A 12,538-nucleotide genomic window follows, 5' to 3' on the forward strand; every position below is an offset into this window, starting at 1 on the left:
AGGGCCGGCATCAGAACCGAGCCCAGGGTGTGCTAAGTATGGAGGCGAGGTAATTGTTACACTGTTGGCAGTGCAATTACACTTGGAACCGTTTCCCAGCAGTCGTTAGGCCCCCCCTGGCTCTGGGCCTCTTCTACTCCAGGGCCTCCAATTTCAGGGAAAGGCTCCCGACTACAAACCTGGAAAGACGCAGTTAAGAAGAAACGCAGCCGGACTGCAATCCCCAGAAACCGTCGCGGGCCCTCAGCATCCGGGACACCGTCCGCAAGGATCCCTGGGTATTGTGGTCCGTTCCTTCGGCAGCAACCCTCTGCTGACGGTAAAATTCCAGCCGAACCTGGGACCACAACTCCCAGCAACCCTTGCTGCCGTGCGGGGGGTCTTCACGTTCTCGTGGCGCGGCGCAGGCGCACTAGGGCCTCGGCGCGGACCGCGCAGACTGAATAATAAAAGGGGAGCGGCGAAGAGGCAGGAAGACAGGACCATGTCGAAGGGCCCAGGGCCCGGCGGCTCCGCAGCTTCCTCGGCGCCCCCGGCCGCCACCGCTCAGGTGCTGCAGGCACAGCCCGAGAAACCGCAGCACTACACGTACGTAGAGCCCCCCCCGCCGCGCGCGCACGCCTGACGTCAGCGGCCAGCGTGAGTCACGCGCGCAGGGAGAGCGCGAGGCGGCCTCTCCCTCCCCCCTTCTTCCTCCGGCCCGGCCCAGACCGGTTCCAACCTGCTGGGGCCGGTCCCAACTGCCTCCAACTGCCACCAACCTTTGGTCGGCCGAGGGGCGGGAAACCCGGTCCCCGCCGCCGAGTGGGGAAGGCGGGAGCTTGGGATGCGGAGTGCACACATCTTAGGCCGGGCCTTCGAGGCCTAACTGTTCCTCAGACCATAAAACCACAATCCCAGGCACTTTAGGGGCGATAAGAAGTCTAAGACGCGACCAGAATGAGTTCCTAAGGGGCCAGCCCTAGACCCGCTTATAAATGACCGTTAGCGTGAAGTCTTGTCAGGCGACCCATGTAGTGTGCACAGGGGGCCTTTTGTGTCCGTGAGGTCCGTGTGTTGTCCACAGAGGTCACTCTTGCTTGAATTCACTTAAACAGTTGACCCAGCCCTAGTCAGGGATCCCAAGGGTGATGGGGTCCGAATGTGTCCCCAGGCCCAAGCCAAATGTGGCATCAGAGGGAGCCCCAAATGCTGATGCTACGAGAGTCCAGTAAGATGGGAAGCCTCTTCCTGGGAATCTGCTTGTGTCTAAATGTAGGTCCCTGTCGTCTTTTTATAATATTGCCTCTCAAGGCGCTTCAAGCAACTGCCTAGTGCTAGATGCTTTGGGAGAAAGAAAGAGAAAAAGAGGCAGGCCCTCCTGTTAAGCACAATGTTGGTTTCCATTTTTCCGTGATGCTCTTTGAGTGCCCCACATCCCCTTCGTCTCCCAAGTTGTGAGCAAGTTTAGAAGGATCCCCAAGTGTACCTCAGTCTTGCTGGAGATTTTGGAAGTTGGGGGTTGAACAGCCCTTAAGGGGAACACGGTAATGCTGCCTGGTGAACCAAGAGCAAGAAGCATGTGTTGGAGTAGAAGGAAGGAGACAAGAGGAGCGCTTGTTTGTCACTGATGGAAGTGAGACCCATTGGGAGACTCTTCTGGGATAAGGGAACGTCGATTTTAGGAAGTGTATTGGTTTCTTTGAGATTCTCTGTTACTGGTTGAAATCATTTGAAACTTTTTGTGGACTTAAGTCTGACTCATGTTAACTATAACTTTTTTAATATGGCCATTTGCATTGCTTTCTTACTGGAGTTCTTTCTGCAGTCCTGCCGCTGGCTTTGGTGAGATGGTCTTATCTCAGAGAATTCAGTGGTCAGATGAATGGTGTGGTCAGGCAACAGTAGGGTCTTGATTTGGAAATCTGCAAACTTCACCTTATTGGAACTTATTTATAATCACTGGTTGCTCAGATCACGTTTTTTCAGAAAAATACCGATAACATTTTGAGTAATGTGAATCTTGGTTTCAGCAACCTCTGTTTCTGTGTTGTGTTGTCATTGTCATTGAGTATATTATGGAGTCTATATTAGAAAGGCTTTCTAATCATGTTGGAATTGAGAGATGAAACAAGTCAACAGCTGTGTAAATGTTAATATGAGTCTTTGTCCTCTTGATGCTCATTTGTTTAAAAACTGTCTTTCCGTTCCTCGTGGGGTAAGCACAGAGTAATCAGTCTTGGCTCTGAAAGTGGCTTAGCAGCAGATGAAATGCCCAGGCCTGATTGGGTGGTTGGAGGTGTTCCCATCTCTTTATTTTCTGTTATCTGGGGTGTGTGTGTGTGTGTGTGTGTGTGTGTGTGTGTGTGTGTGTGTGTGTGTGTGTGTGTGTGTGTGTGTGTGTTCCCATCTCTTTATTTTCTGTTATCTGGTCGTGTGTGTGTGTGTGTGTGTGAGAGTTGTCTTTCTTGGTAGGTTTATGAGCATTCAGAAACCTTGATGATGTGGAAAGCTTCATTCAGGTCTGAGGAGCAGGGAGCATGAGGACACATGATGGCACGAGTACACTTGTTGGCTCTGAATTTATTTATTAAAGGTGAACCCATTTGTTTTCCTTGGGGGTTAGGAGACACGAACATTTTAATTTTGATTTCAGTATTTGCTATAAAATTTTGAGCTGCCGAGCATTTTTTTCATTCTCTTTTGTAGCATGAATTTCCAGAATTTGTTCCAACCTGAATATGACCTTACCTAGTGCATTGATCCCATTGTTGAATACAGATATAGACTCCTTGTTGTTTTTTGAATGTTTGTATTTTTTTACCTGTCAAATTTTTTTTACATTTTAAAGCTTTCTGATATGTTAATTTTGTGTATTTTTTTGTACCTGATGTTATTTGAGATTATGTGACATGCATTAATTTTGCAGTAATCTAGAAGAAATTTGCATTAAAATTGAATCCCACTCATCATAATGTCAGTCTTGGCAAACACAGTTGAATCCATCAAAAGCAAAAATTGTGTTCCTGTTGGCTTGCTTCTTGCCCTTTATTCTTATACCACAACTAAAGTCCTAGAGTTTGAGCCCTCCTTTTCCCAAACCAAGAGGATTATTTGTAACATAGTTTGAAGGATAATTATTTTGTTGGCTTTTCTTTTTTGTAAGCTGTTGAATATTCTTACTTTAAGGGAAACTTGGAATTAATCCTTTCAGAAAATTGGTGTAGCGGGCACTTGTGCTAGACTTGAGGAATCCATCCCTTTTAGATAACGGTTATATCAGAATTTCCTCTGTTGTACACTTCCAAGTATTGGATTAGCACTAAGTAAAATGATAATATGCATGTATTAGTACTTTTCAACACAAGAACCATGTGACCTCTTGCTAGGTAATTTGTCTATTTTTTTTGACAAAGACTAAATTTAATGCAACTTTATTTAGAACAAGTCCATCATATTTTAGAAGAGTTTTATAAAAACAGACTGAAGAATGGGAAATTTTGGAGCAATTTACATTCTGAAATGTATCTACAAATTTAGCTAACTTTGGGCTTTCTTACTACATAACAATTATATTGTTAAAAGTGTATAGCTGAAAGGTCACCAAAAAACCTGCCATCTTTAATAAAACATCCCAGTTTTGGGACTTCCCTGGCCGTCCAGTGGTTAAGATTCTGCGCTTCCACTGCAGGGGACACAGGTCCAACCCCCAGTGGGAACTAAGATCCCGCATGCTGCGTGGTATGGTCAAAAAAACCCCAGTTTTGGGAATTCTCTGTCAGTCCATTGGTTAAGACTTGGTGCTTTCACTGCCGTGGCCCAGGTTCAATCCCTGGTCTGGGAACTGAGATTGCGCAAGCCGCGCAGCATGGCAAAAAAAAAAATTAAGTTTTTGACCTCATTATTTTGACCCTATAAGAGGATATAAACCTCAAAGACATTAAATCATTTTTGGATTCTTTTACCTGCAATTGATTCTCAGACTTCTTAATTCTCTTGTATTAAAGGAAAATGAAATTCTAGTTTATTGACGGTTACTTGGAGGTTTCTGGCCACTGGGTGATTTCTTATAGGTAGACAGAGGATAAGTGCTTTATACTCATCTAGCCAGGTGTTGTTTTAATTTAGGACTGTTTCCTGGGCATCTTTAAAGAAGAATAATGTAGCAGTACTTCCATAGATAAACTACTTTGAGGGAAATCTGTTAGTTTATACATTATGTAAATGTCATGAGCTTCACTTGATTGCATCTGATTGTGTTTTGGAAAATCCAGGCAATGAACAGTATTTAAATCATTATTGCAGATTGCAATAACTTTGTAAATACATTGCTAGAGCACAACTTGTTGCACAATGGAAGTCATTGGAAGCATTGCTTAGCAGCCTTGGCAAGAATGAGTTAAATTACCAATAAACATTTCTGGATCTTGTTTACTTGTTTATCAAGGAGAACTAATTTCTTGCAGGACAAAAATTGAGAGCTCACTGTGGCCTTCAGGCAAGTCCACAAAATCCCCATTAATAAGTGTTAAGTGCCCGTGCTAAGGGTAGACTCAATTTTAGCATCTAGTTGATATTTGCTATAATCTAAATTAATGATTAAAGTGAAGATTTGCTTAATGGTTAAGTTTTTTTGTTTTAATCCAGCTATGTTAGATACTAAAGAAGGCTTCCCCACAATCCATATGCATCTGCTTTGACTGGTGGTTTCTATCAACCTACAAAGACTGTGGCTTATTGGTGAGGGCAGCTGGACAACTCTGAGAGCAACTTAGAGAAATCCATCTTGGGCACACTCTATAAAGGAGCTCCTTCTCTGCAAATAGCACCCCAGATAAGTGCACAAAAGCAAGACACCCTCGTGGACCTACTTCCTCCCGCTTTCAACACCCTGATGCCTGAAGGTGAGGTCTCCTTCCTGTGTGTCTTAGAAGCTGTGAGCTCACTTAGGTAATGAGAGGCCTGCGACAGCCTGAGCACCGCACATCTGCAGGCTTTCCTACCAGACCTTTGCCTAAAGGTTATTTTTCTCATTAGGAGAGACTCTAGGTTAGAAGACTGATAAAAGTAAGGTTGCATTTAAAGCTACATTACTTTAAATAGAGAACTGATCTAGGGATTATTTTCTCAAGTGGGGACAATATTTGCTTAATCATAAAGTTTTTCATTTTGTTTTTTGTTTTTTTGATCCAGCTGTGCTTGATACTAAAGGAGGTTTTCCCACATATGCATCTTCTGTATTTTGAAATTACAACTATGGACAGTTATGGCTAATCATAGTAGATTGTCTTCCCTTCTTTTAACACCTTGGATGAATTTTGGGGCACATTAATGTGTTATGTGAAGATGGATGTTGAATGTAAGTTTCTCTGCCATTCTTAGCCAATATATAAAAATTACATTAGCCTAATTGCTAAAAATGCCAAGGATTTGCGTTCAGTATCTTTCTGGACAATGTAGTTTTCTTGTTTTCTTACCATATAGATACTCTATAGATTCACCCCAGCCAGCCATCTTAAAATACCTGCATGGGCAACAGAGAGATCTACGGAGAAAGTTTGGGTAAAATCATTGCATATGAAAATAGGTATGGGGTTTATTTTGGGGGGATGGAAATGTTCTGGAATCAGACCATGATGATGGTTACACAACATGATGAATATCCTAAAAACTAATGAAATGTACACTTTAAAATGGTGAATTTTTATGTTGTATAAGTTACATCTCAATTTTTTTGGACAAAAGCGTTGTTATAATCAGTGTATATGAGTCCCTCCTACTAGAGAGGCCTTAGACACATGGCCTATCAGGGCTTGGCAGCATCAGTCAGCATGGGAAACCCTGCAGTTTGTGAAGAGCTCTTGGCACCCTTTTCCCAGCCTTCTCAATGGCTTCGTCTCCGTGTATCCATTCTAGGCGAAAGCCTCCATGTTGTAAGTCTGAGGAGATTCTTTTAAGAAGTGAATACTCAGCAAGTGTGAGACTCCTAGTTGTTGGTAGTTGTACTTTAAATTGTCTCTGAATTGGTAACCGTTATAAAGAACAAGCACACTTTTCCCAATACCTTCATAAAATGAATTGTGTTTACTTCCTAGGGTGGGTGGGATGTAGAAGAGGTTGCTGTTCTGCTAAAATGAATTGATTCTGTTCATCAGGTATTGTGATGATTGTTCTAATGTTCACATGGGCATTTCTGTAAGAATAGGCCATGTGTTTTAGGCATTTAAAGTGATATCAATGGCTATAATATTTTCGTTCAAATAATCTCAACAAACTTTTAATATTTTCTCTATAAAATCCCTCAACTTTCACCCCTTTTTTCTTTGCCAGTGTGTAGAATTTGACAGCAGTATCAAGAGCTGATGAGGAGGAGAAGATGGAAAGGAGTCTAGCAACTTAAAAATCTCATAGCGTTCTGTGAGGTGACCTTTTTCCTGTTGGTGGCTCAATTTATTTAGGAGACAAAGAAGATACTAAGGCCTGTGATAGTATCGTCATGTCATATCTGAGCTTATTTTCCTCCCTTATTCTTTACATCACAGTTTGCTTTTTGTGTTCATAAGTTGACTCATTTGTTTCCTATTAGTATTTGAAACACCATATGGTCACCATAAGTCCTAACAAAATGACTTCTAATGAGGAGGGGAAGACCCATGTTCCCACCTTCCTATGAAATTTTGGCCTATTCACAAAACTACCCCATTGAAGAGAGATAGTTATGCTTAGGAAGGAAGAGATTGATAAAAACATTTGGCATGGTGTTTTATGACTTAAAAATTTTAAGTAGTAGTTTTTATATCTAAGCTTTTATTAATTTTGGTAAGAACATTACTATATCGTTTTTATTTCACTTTTAGTGCTAAGAGGTGCCAAGCATCTGGTAGCCTGCCAGTTTAGGATTTGTGTAAGTCAAACAACATGAATTAGAAACTTGTACTTACATTTTCTTATTTAAAACCAAACAGAACAGATTTTACTGTTGAACTTTTATAATGAACACATAAAATGAATATTAAATATCCAATAGAGTACATTGAAGTTAACATTTCTGTTTTTGTTTTTAGTAACTTATTTTATGGTATTGAAATTATGGCCTGTCAAAAACTCCCAGACATACTTTCAACAGCTTCTAGAGAGCCACTTATGCTTATTTGTTACTACTCTTGTTTTTCCTGTAGCTCAGTTAAGAAAAGCATAGTTAACAGCATGGTGTTTAAGACTAGTGACTCTAGGACCAGACTGTCTGGGTTTGAAGCCCAACTCTGCCGCTTACTAGCTGTGGGACCTTGGGCAAGTGACTTCCCTCTTTGTGTGTCAGTTTCCTGATGATACCAATAATACCTGTGCCAAGGGGTAGTTATGAGGATTCAGTGAGTTAATGTATATAAAGTGCTTAAAACTGTGCCTGGCACTTAGCACAGTGTAAGTACTATTCTTATCAATGTCTGAACAGTGCTCAGGTTACTGCTTTCAGTTGCATTGCTACCTCCTTCAACAGCCTGTGGGTCCGTGTTGTCTTCAGAGCACTCTCCTCTCTTCCCTGTCCATTCGAATTTCACTTCAGTCGCAGTTCTTATAGCCTCCATCAGCCTGGTTATATCTCAGACAATGAATTTGTGTTCTCAACGGAACTACTCTTTCAGGGATCAAGACTGTTGTACAGAAGTGTTCAAAATAACACATCAGTTAAAACCTTTATACTAAAATGTTTGTCAAATTGGAAGCTTTTGAGGCCAGCTATTTACAGGAAAACTTTGAACCAAAGCAAGGTGTTATCTAATTTAGGGAACGAACCAGGGTTTTCAGTACCGCTCACAGATTCTCCAAAATCAGTAACATTGAGTCACTGATCACATGAACTTTCCTCAGTTTTACCACTTCCAGGATCCTTAGGGCAAGTGAAAATCATAGACAGGAGGAACCAGGAACACCAACGTTGCACCGTTCATGGTTCTTGTTAGTTCTTGGGGCCGGGACATGTCACAGGTATCAGCTTTTTCCCAGTGAGAATGGGCTGAAATCATTTGCTGGTGAGTGACTCCACCCCACCTTAAAGTGTTTGCTTGCTTAAGTGCCTGTGGTGCTTGTACTGTGGGTTCCTGTGTATGTAACTGTGTGTTAAGATAGTTTCATTGTATCTAGGAGGTTGGTACTGGCCCCAAGGTCTTTGGCTAAAACCCGGTTATAGGATTAAAGCCTGTCTTAAAGATTTAGACACGTGCAGAAATTCACCAGATGCTTATTTTGTTTGCCTGAATAATACTATCTGGGCTTGCTTTTTCTGCCAGAGAGAGTGTTCTAAACCAGGATCACTTCAGAAGATAGCACGTTATCTTATTTATCTTTTTTTTTTTTTTTTTTTTTTGTGGTAAGCGGGCCTCTCACCGATGTGGCCTCTCCGTTGCGGAGCACAGGCTCCAGACGCACAGGCTCAGCGGCCATGGCTCACGGGCCCAGCCGCTCCGCGGCATGTGGGATCTTCCTGGACCGGGGCACGAACCCGCGTCCCCTGCATCGGCAGGTGGACTCTCAACCACTGCCCCTCCAGGGAAGCCCACGTTATCTTATCTTAAATAAAGATTTGGACAAATAATTGTCCAAATATTTACCAATAACTAATTTTAGCTTTATTTGGCGTTTTTTTAAAAAGCCATTTTTTTTTTGTAACTCTTACTGGTGTGGTTATTGTCATAAAGTTGTATGGTTTCTGGGTTATGTTTGGTGTCAAAACAGAATGTGTATGTATATCCTTACAAACATTGAATCCAGAACTAATAGTTTACCTAAAGCTCTTCAAAAATGAGGAAAGGTTTTTCAGCAAATTGTAAGAAATATTTATTTTTACATACAAACACACACACACACACACACACACACACACACTTGGATAAATAATTTAGGATTCTTAATCTACGGCTTATCTGCTCTTACAATATTCTCCTTGAAGTTAAAAAAGATTTTATTCTCAAACTTAAAAATGAAGAATCTTTGGTAAGTCATGAACTATGAGCTCTGTGACTAAATTTCTTTATAGGAGTTATGTATGGGGAAAATAAAGTAGCCAGTAGGGTTAATATAAATATGGAAAACAGATTATAAATAAGTGTCATTTGAGCCTTTGGACACCACAGTGTTGTCTTCGACAGTGACTGGAATTTTTTTGGGTTTTTTGTTTTGTTTTTTCTTTCCTTTGCTAGTTTCAGAATCCTATCACATTGTGGCTAGATTTCATTAAGCAATATTTAAGAACAGGACCATTTCTTGCATTTTAAGATTCTGTTTCCATGATAAAGCTTGATTATTGCTTGAAATAGATGAAATTCGGATTTAATAAGACTAGCTGTAATAAAGATGAACAGCGGTGGCTTATTAGGGATATGGATACATCTGTCACGTTGCCAGATCTCTGCTACCCCTGTGTGAGTCTCATGAGCAGTGACCACTGACTAGCCAGGAGAGCAGCTGGCTCCCCAGGAGCAGAGCCATGACCTTCAGTCTGCGAGGTGTCAGGGGTGGGTTTCTACTGTCAGCTCTGTCTGTTGCCCCCTTTTTGTTGGGCTCACAGATTGCTGTTCACTGTGCACATTGGGAAGCACACACCATCTCTTCCTGTTGCTTCTCCAGAGGCCATCATTGTCTTGCCTATGTGCCTTTTTATTCAAATCTGACCATTTTACATACGTATCCAATCAGACTTTACAAATCATAAGCAGGATGACATTCTAATAGTCATTTGTTTTACAAAAAGATTTACCACAGTTCACTTTTAACTTAAAAGAACTCTTCTGACTTATTAGCATCATATATCTTTCATTTAATTTTGGAAAAGCCACGATAACCACTAAAATCAATAATACTGGGTGTAGTTTTCTTTCCAGTTTTTCTTTCTGCATATAGTTTACCTAATTGTCCAGTTATATATATATTTTTTTTTCTTTCACTTAATATATCTCTAGTTTGTACCCAGCTTTTGCCAAATAGTCATCATAATACCTTTTAGTTGTTTGAGGAAACAGAAAAAGGAATTTAATACATCTCTGTTTATCTCTGCACATTCTCAGCAGCAATTACAGAGTGAGCCATCCCACTGGTTGCTTTTCTAGTCTGCATGTGAAGCTGAAGATCTTAAATTTAGTGTTGAGGGTGAGGAACAAGGCTGTGCAGACTTTGTGGGCAAAGTAGCTAGAGAAGTTACTGATTTCTTAATTGCCAGGAGAAGCATCTAAGTTGCTTGTCTGTGTTTTGCTGGGTTAGTGCATAGCTGCTGTGGACCAGGCTTGTACCACTTGGGTTGCTTTAACACTTTTGCTTTTTCTTGGACAAACATGTCCTGAACACCTGCTACAAGCTGGCTTTGTGCAGGGGTACAAAGATGAATAGACCTGGCTGTATACAAAGCAGGTGAAATCAACTGTGGTGGGGCCATACCTGCTGTATTCACACAGTATGGTGGAAACATGGAAGAGAGGGCAATTAATACCACTGGGCAGGGCAGGAAACTCTTATGCAGAGAGAAGCCAGAAGGGCGATCCAGACACAGGAGCAACATGATTGAAAGTATGGAGGTCAAAAATGAGGGGAGGCTATGGTGTGTGGAGCAGAGGTCAATAAACTATGGCTCATACGACACATCTAGCCTGCTACCTGCTTTTGTATGGCCCGTGTACTAAGAATAGTTTTTGCATTTTTAATGGTTGAAAAAGAATATTTCATGGCACATGAAAATTATATGAAATTTAATTTTCGGGACTTCCCTGGCAGTCCGGTGGTTAAGGCTCTGTGCTTCAAATGCAGGAAGTGTGGGTTCGATCCCTGGTTGGGGAATTAAGATCCCACATGCCGTGTGGCCCCAAAAAAAAAAAATTTAATTTTCAGCATCCATAAATACAGCTTTATTGGAAGCCACGCTCATTGGTTTAGATATTGTCTATGGCTGCTTTTGCAGTTTAACCACAGAGTTCAGTAGTTCTGATGGAGACCAGACTGTTGCTCTGCATTGCTCTTCAGTGCGCTACAAATCATGGTGACACAGTTACAACTTGACAGAGTTTCCAGCGCCATGTGTGTTAGCATACCACAATGTTTTATTTATTCTTTATTACCAGTGCCTAAGTATCACGTCAAAACGAGAAGAGAAGAATGGACTTGGAATGTTGTGTTTTTAGGGCACAGGGGAGTGTGGATTTTCTTGTCACTGAATTAGTTGGCAAAGCTATCTGTAATTAAAAAGCTGTGCTGAAAGAATGCATTAACATTACCAGACTATGTAGTTGTCACAATGTTCCCAACTCATAGGAAGGCAACGGTCAGAAAAATTAGAAAATTCTAAAGAGACTGTTTCATTACAGCAGAATTTCTTCACAAAAATGAAAACGAGGCTGTAACTGAAGTAAGTTTCTGAGTGGCTCATGTGTTAGCCAAGCAAGGAAAGCCATTTACGGATAGAGAATTAATTAAATTATGTTTGAGGGAAGAAGCTGAAGAAACATGTCCAGAGAAAACAAACTTGTTTAAGAGCATTAGCCTTTCAGCAAGAACAATTTCTCAAAATGTTGAGGTCAATGGGAAAAACATCAGTGGTCAATTAGAAAACAAGGCAAATGATTTTGTGTGGTTTTTCTTGGCTCTTGATGTGTCAACAGAAGCTACTGTTTTATTCATGAAGTCAGTGCCGCGTATGAAGTGACTGAAGAAGTAGCTTCTATGAATAGTCTACTTAAAACAACTACAGCTGAGGATATTTTCTTTTCAAAAACATTAAGAAAACACTTAATTCACTACGGCCTGAAGTATAATCTGCTGATATCTGTTACAACTGATGATGGTAGGAATATGTGTGGAGCAGAAAAAGATTTAATTGGACAAATTTACAAAGCTTATGAAAACATAAGGTGTTTAAAGCCTGTGGTTATTCATTGTATTCATCAGCAGGGACTCTGGAAAGCATTCGAATCTGTCATGAGTTCTTGAACTGCTAGGATCAGAGATGAGCTTCACTCCCTCTTGTGGACTTAACAATCCTCAAGTCCATGAATTTTTATCAAAAACAAAAGCTGAATATTCTGGCATGCCCTACTGCACAACTAGATAGCTTAGCAGTGGTGAAGTTTTCTTGTAATTTTTTGAGTTCAGGGCTGAGATTGAAATTTTTCTGAGAGAAGAATCATTCTCAACCACTATTACCGAATGCTGAATGGCTTTGGAAGTTAGCTTTTACTGCAGGCTTGATAATGTTTCTTAATGAATTCACCCTAAAATTACAAGACAAAACATCACTTATACGCAAACCTTATGTTGCAGTAAAGTCATTTTGACAACTAACGTTTGAAACATGTCATGTCAAACTACCTTACACACTTCCTCTGCTGCCAGAAGTTAAAACAAAGGTGAGATCTTTCCCTACACACATTTACCATGGATGTGATTTCATTCATTGATTGATTGATGCATTGGGTCTTAGTTGTGGCGCGCAGGCTCAGTGCCACACAGCATGTGGGATCTTAGTTCCCCGACCAGGCATCGAACCTGCGTACCCGCACTGGAAGGCAGATTCTTAACC

The 12,538-nt window shown here is 41.1% G+C and overlaps 1 protein-coding gene across 5 annotated transcripts in view; it reads left to right on the top strand.

Moving 5' to 3' along the window:
• The first annotated feature begins 351 nt into the window (after positions 1-351).
• UNK (unk zinc finger) overlaps positions 352-12,538 on the top strand; it is a 34,029-nt gene continuing 21,842 nt past the window's right edge. Inside the window, exons 1-4 of one of the 5 annotated variants that reach the window (XM_027080704.1) lie at positions 443-588; positions 4,627-4,883; positions 5,173-5,338; positions 5,464-5,566. In XM_027080704.1, coding sequence (XP_026936505.1) covers positions 5,508-5,566 — 59 coding nt within the window. In that variant the 5' untranslated portion in view covers positions 443-588; positions 4,627-4,883; positions 5,173-5,338; positions 5,464-5,507. Of the gene's footprint in view, positions 589-2,441; positions 2,576-4,626; positions 4,884-5,172; positions 5,339-5,463; positions 5,567-12,538 lie in introns of those variants that run through there. The other 4 variants (XM_027080705.1, XM_027080706.1, XM_027080708.1 and 1 more) reach the window with 4 other exon arrangements.

Source organism: Aethalodelphis obliquidens, unplaced genomic scaffold, assembly GCF_003676395.1.
Source record: "Aethalodelphis obliquidens isolate GAN/ISIS:26980383/991018 unplaced genomic scaffold, ASM367639v1 scaffold44, whole genome shotgun sequence".
NCBI lineage: Eukaryota > Metazoa > Chordata > Mammalia > Artiodactyla > Delphinidae > Aethalodelphis > Aethalodelphis obliquidens.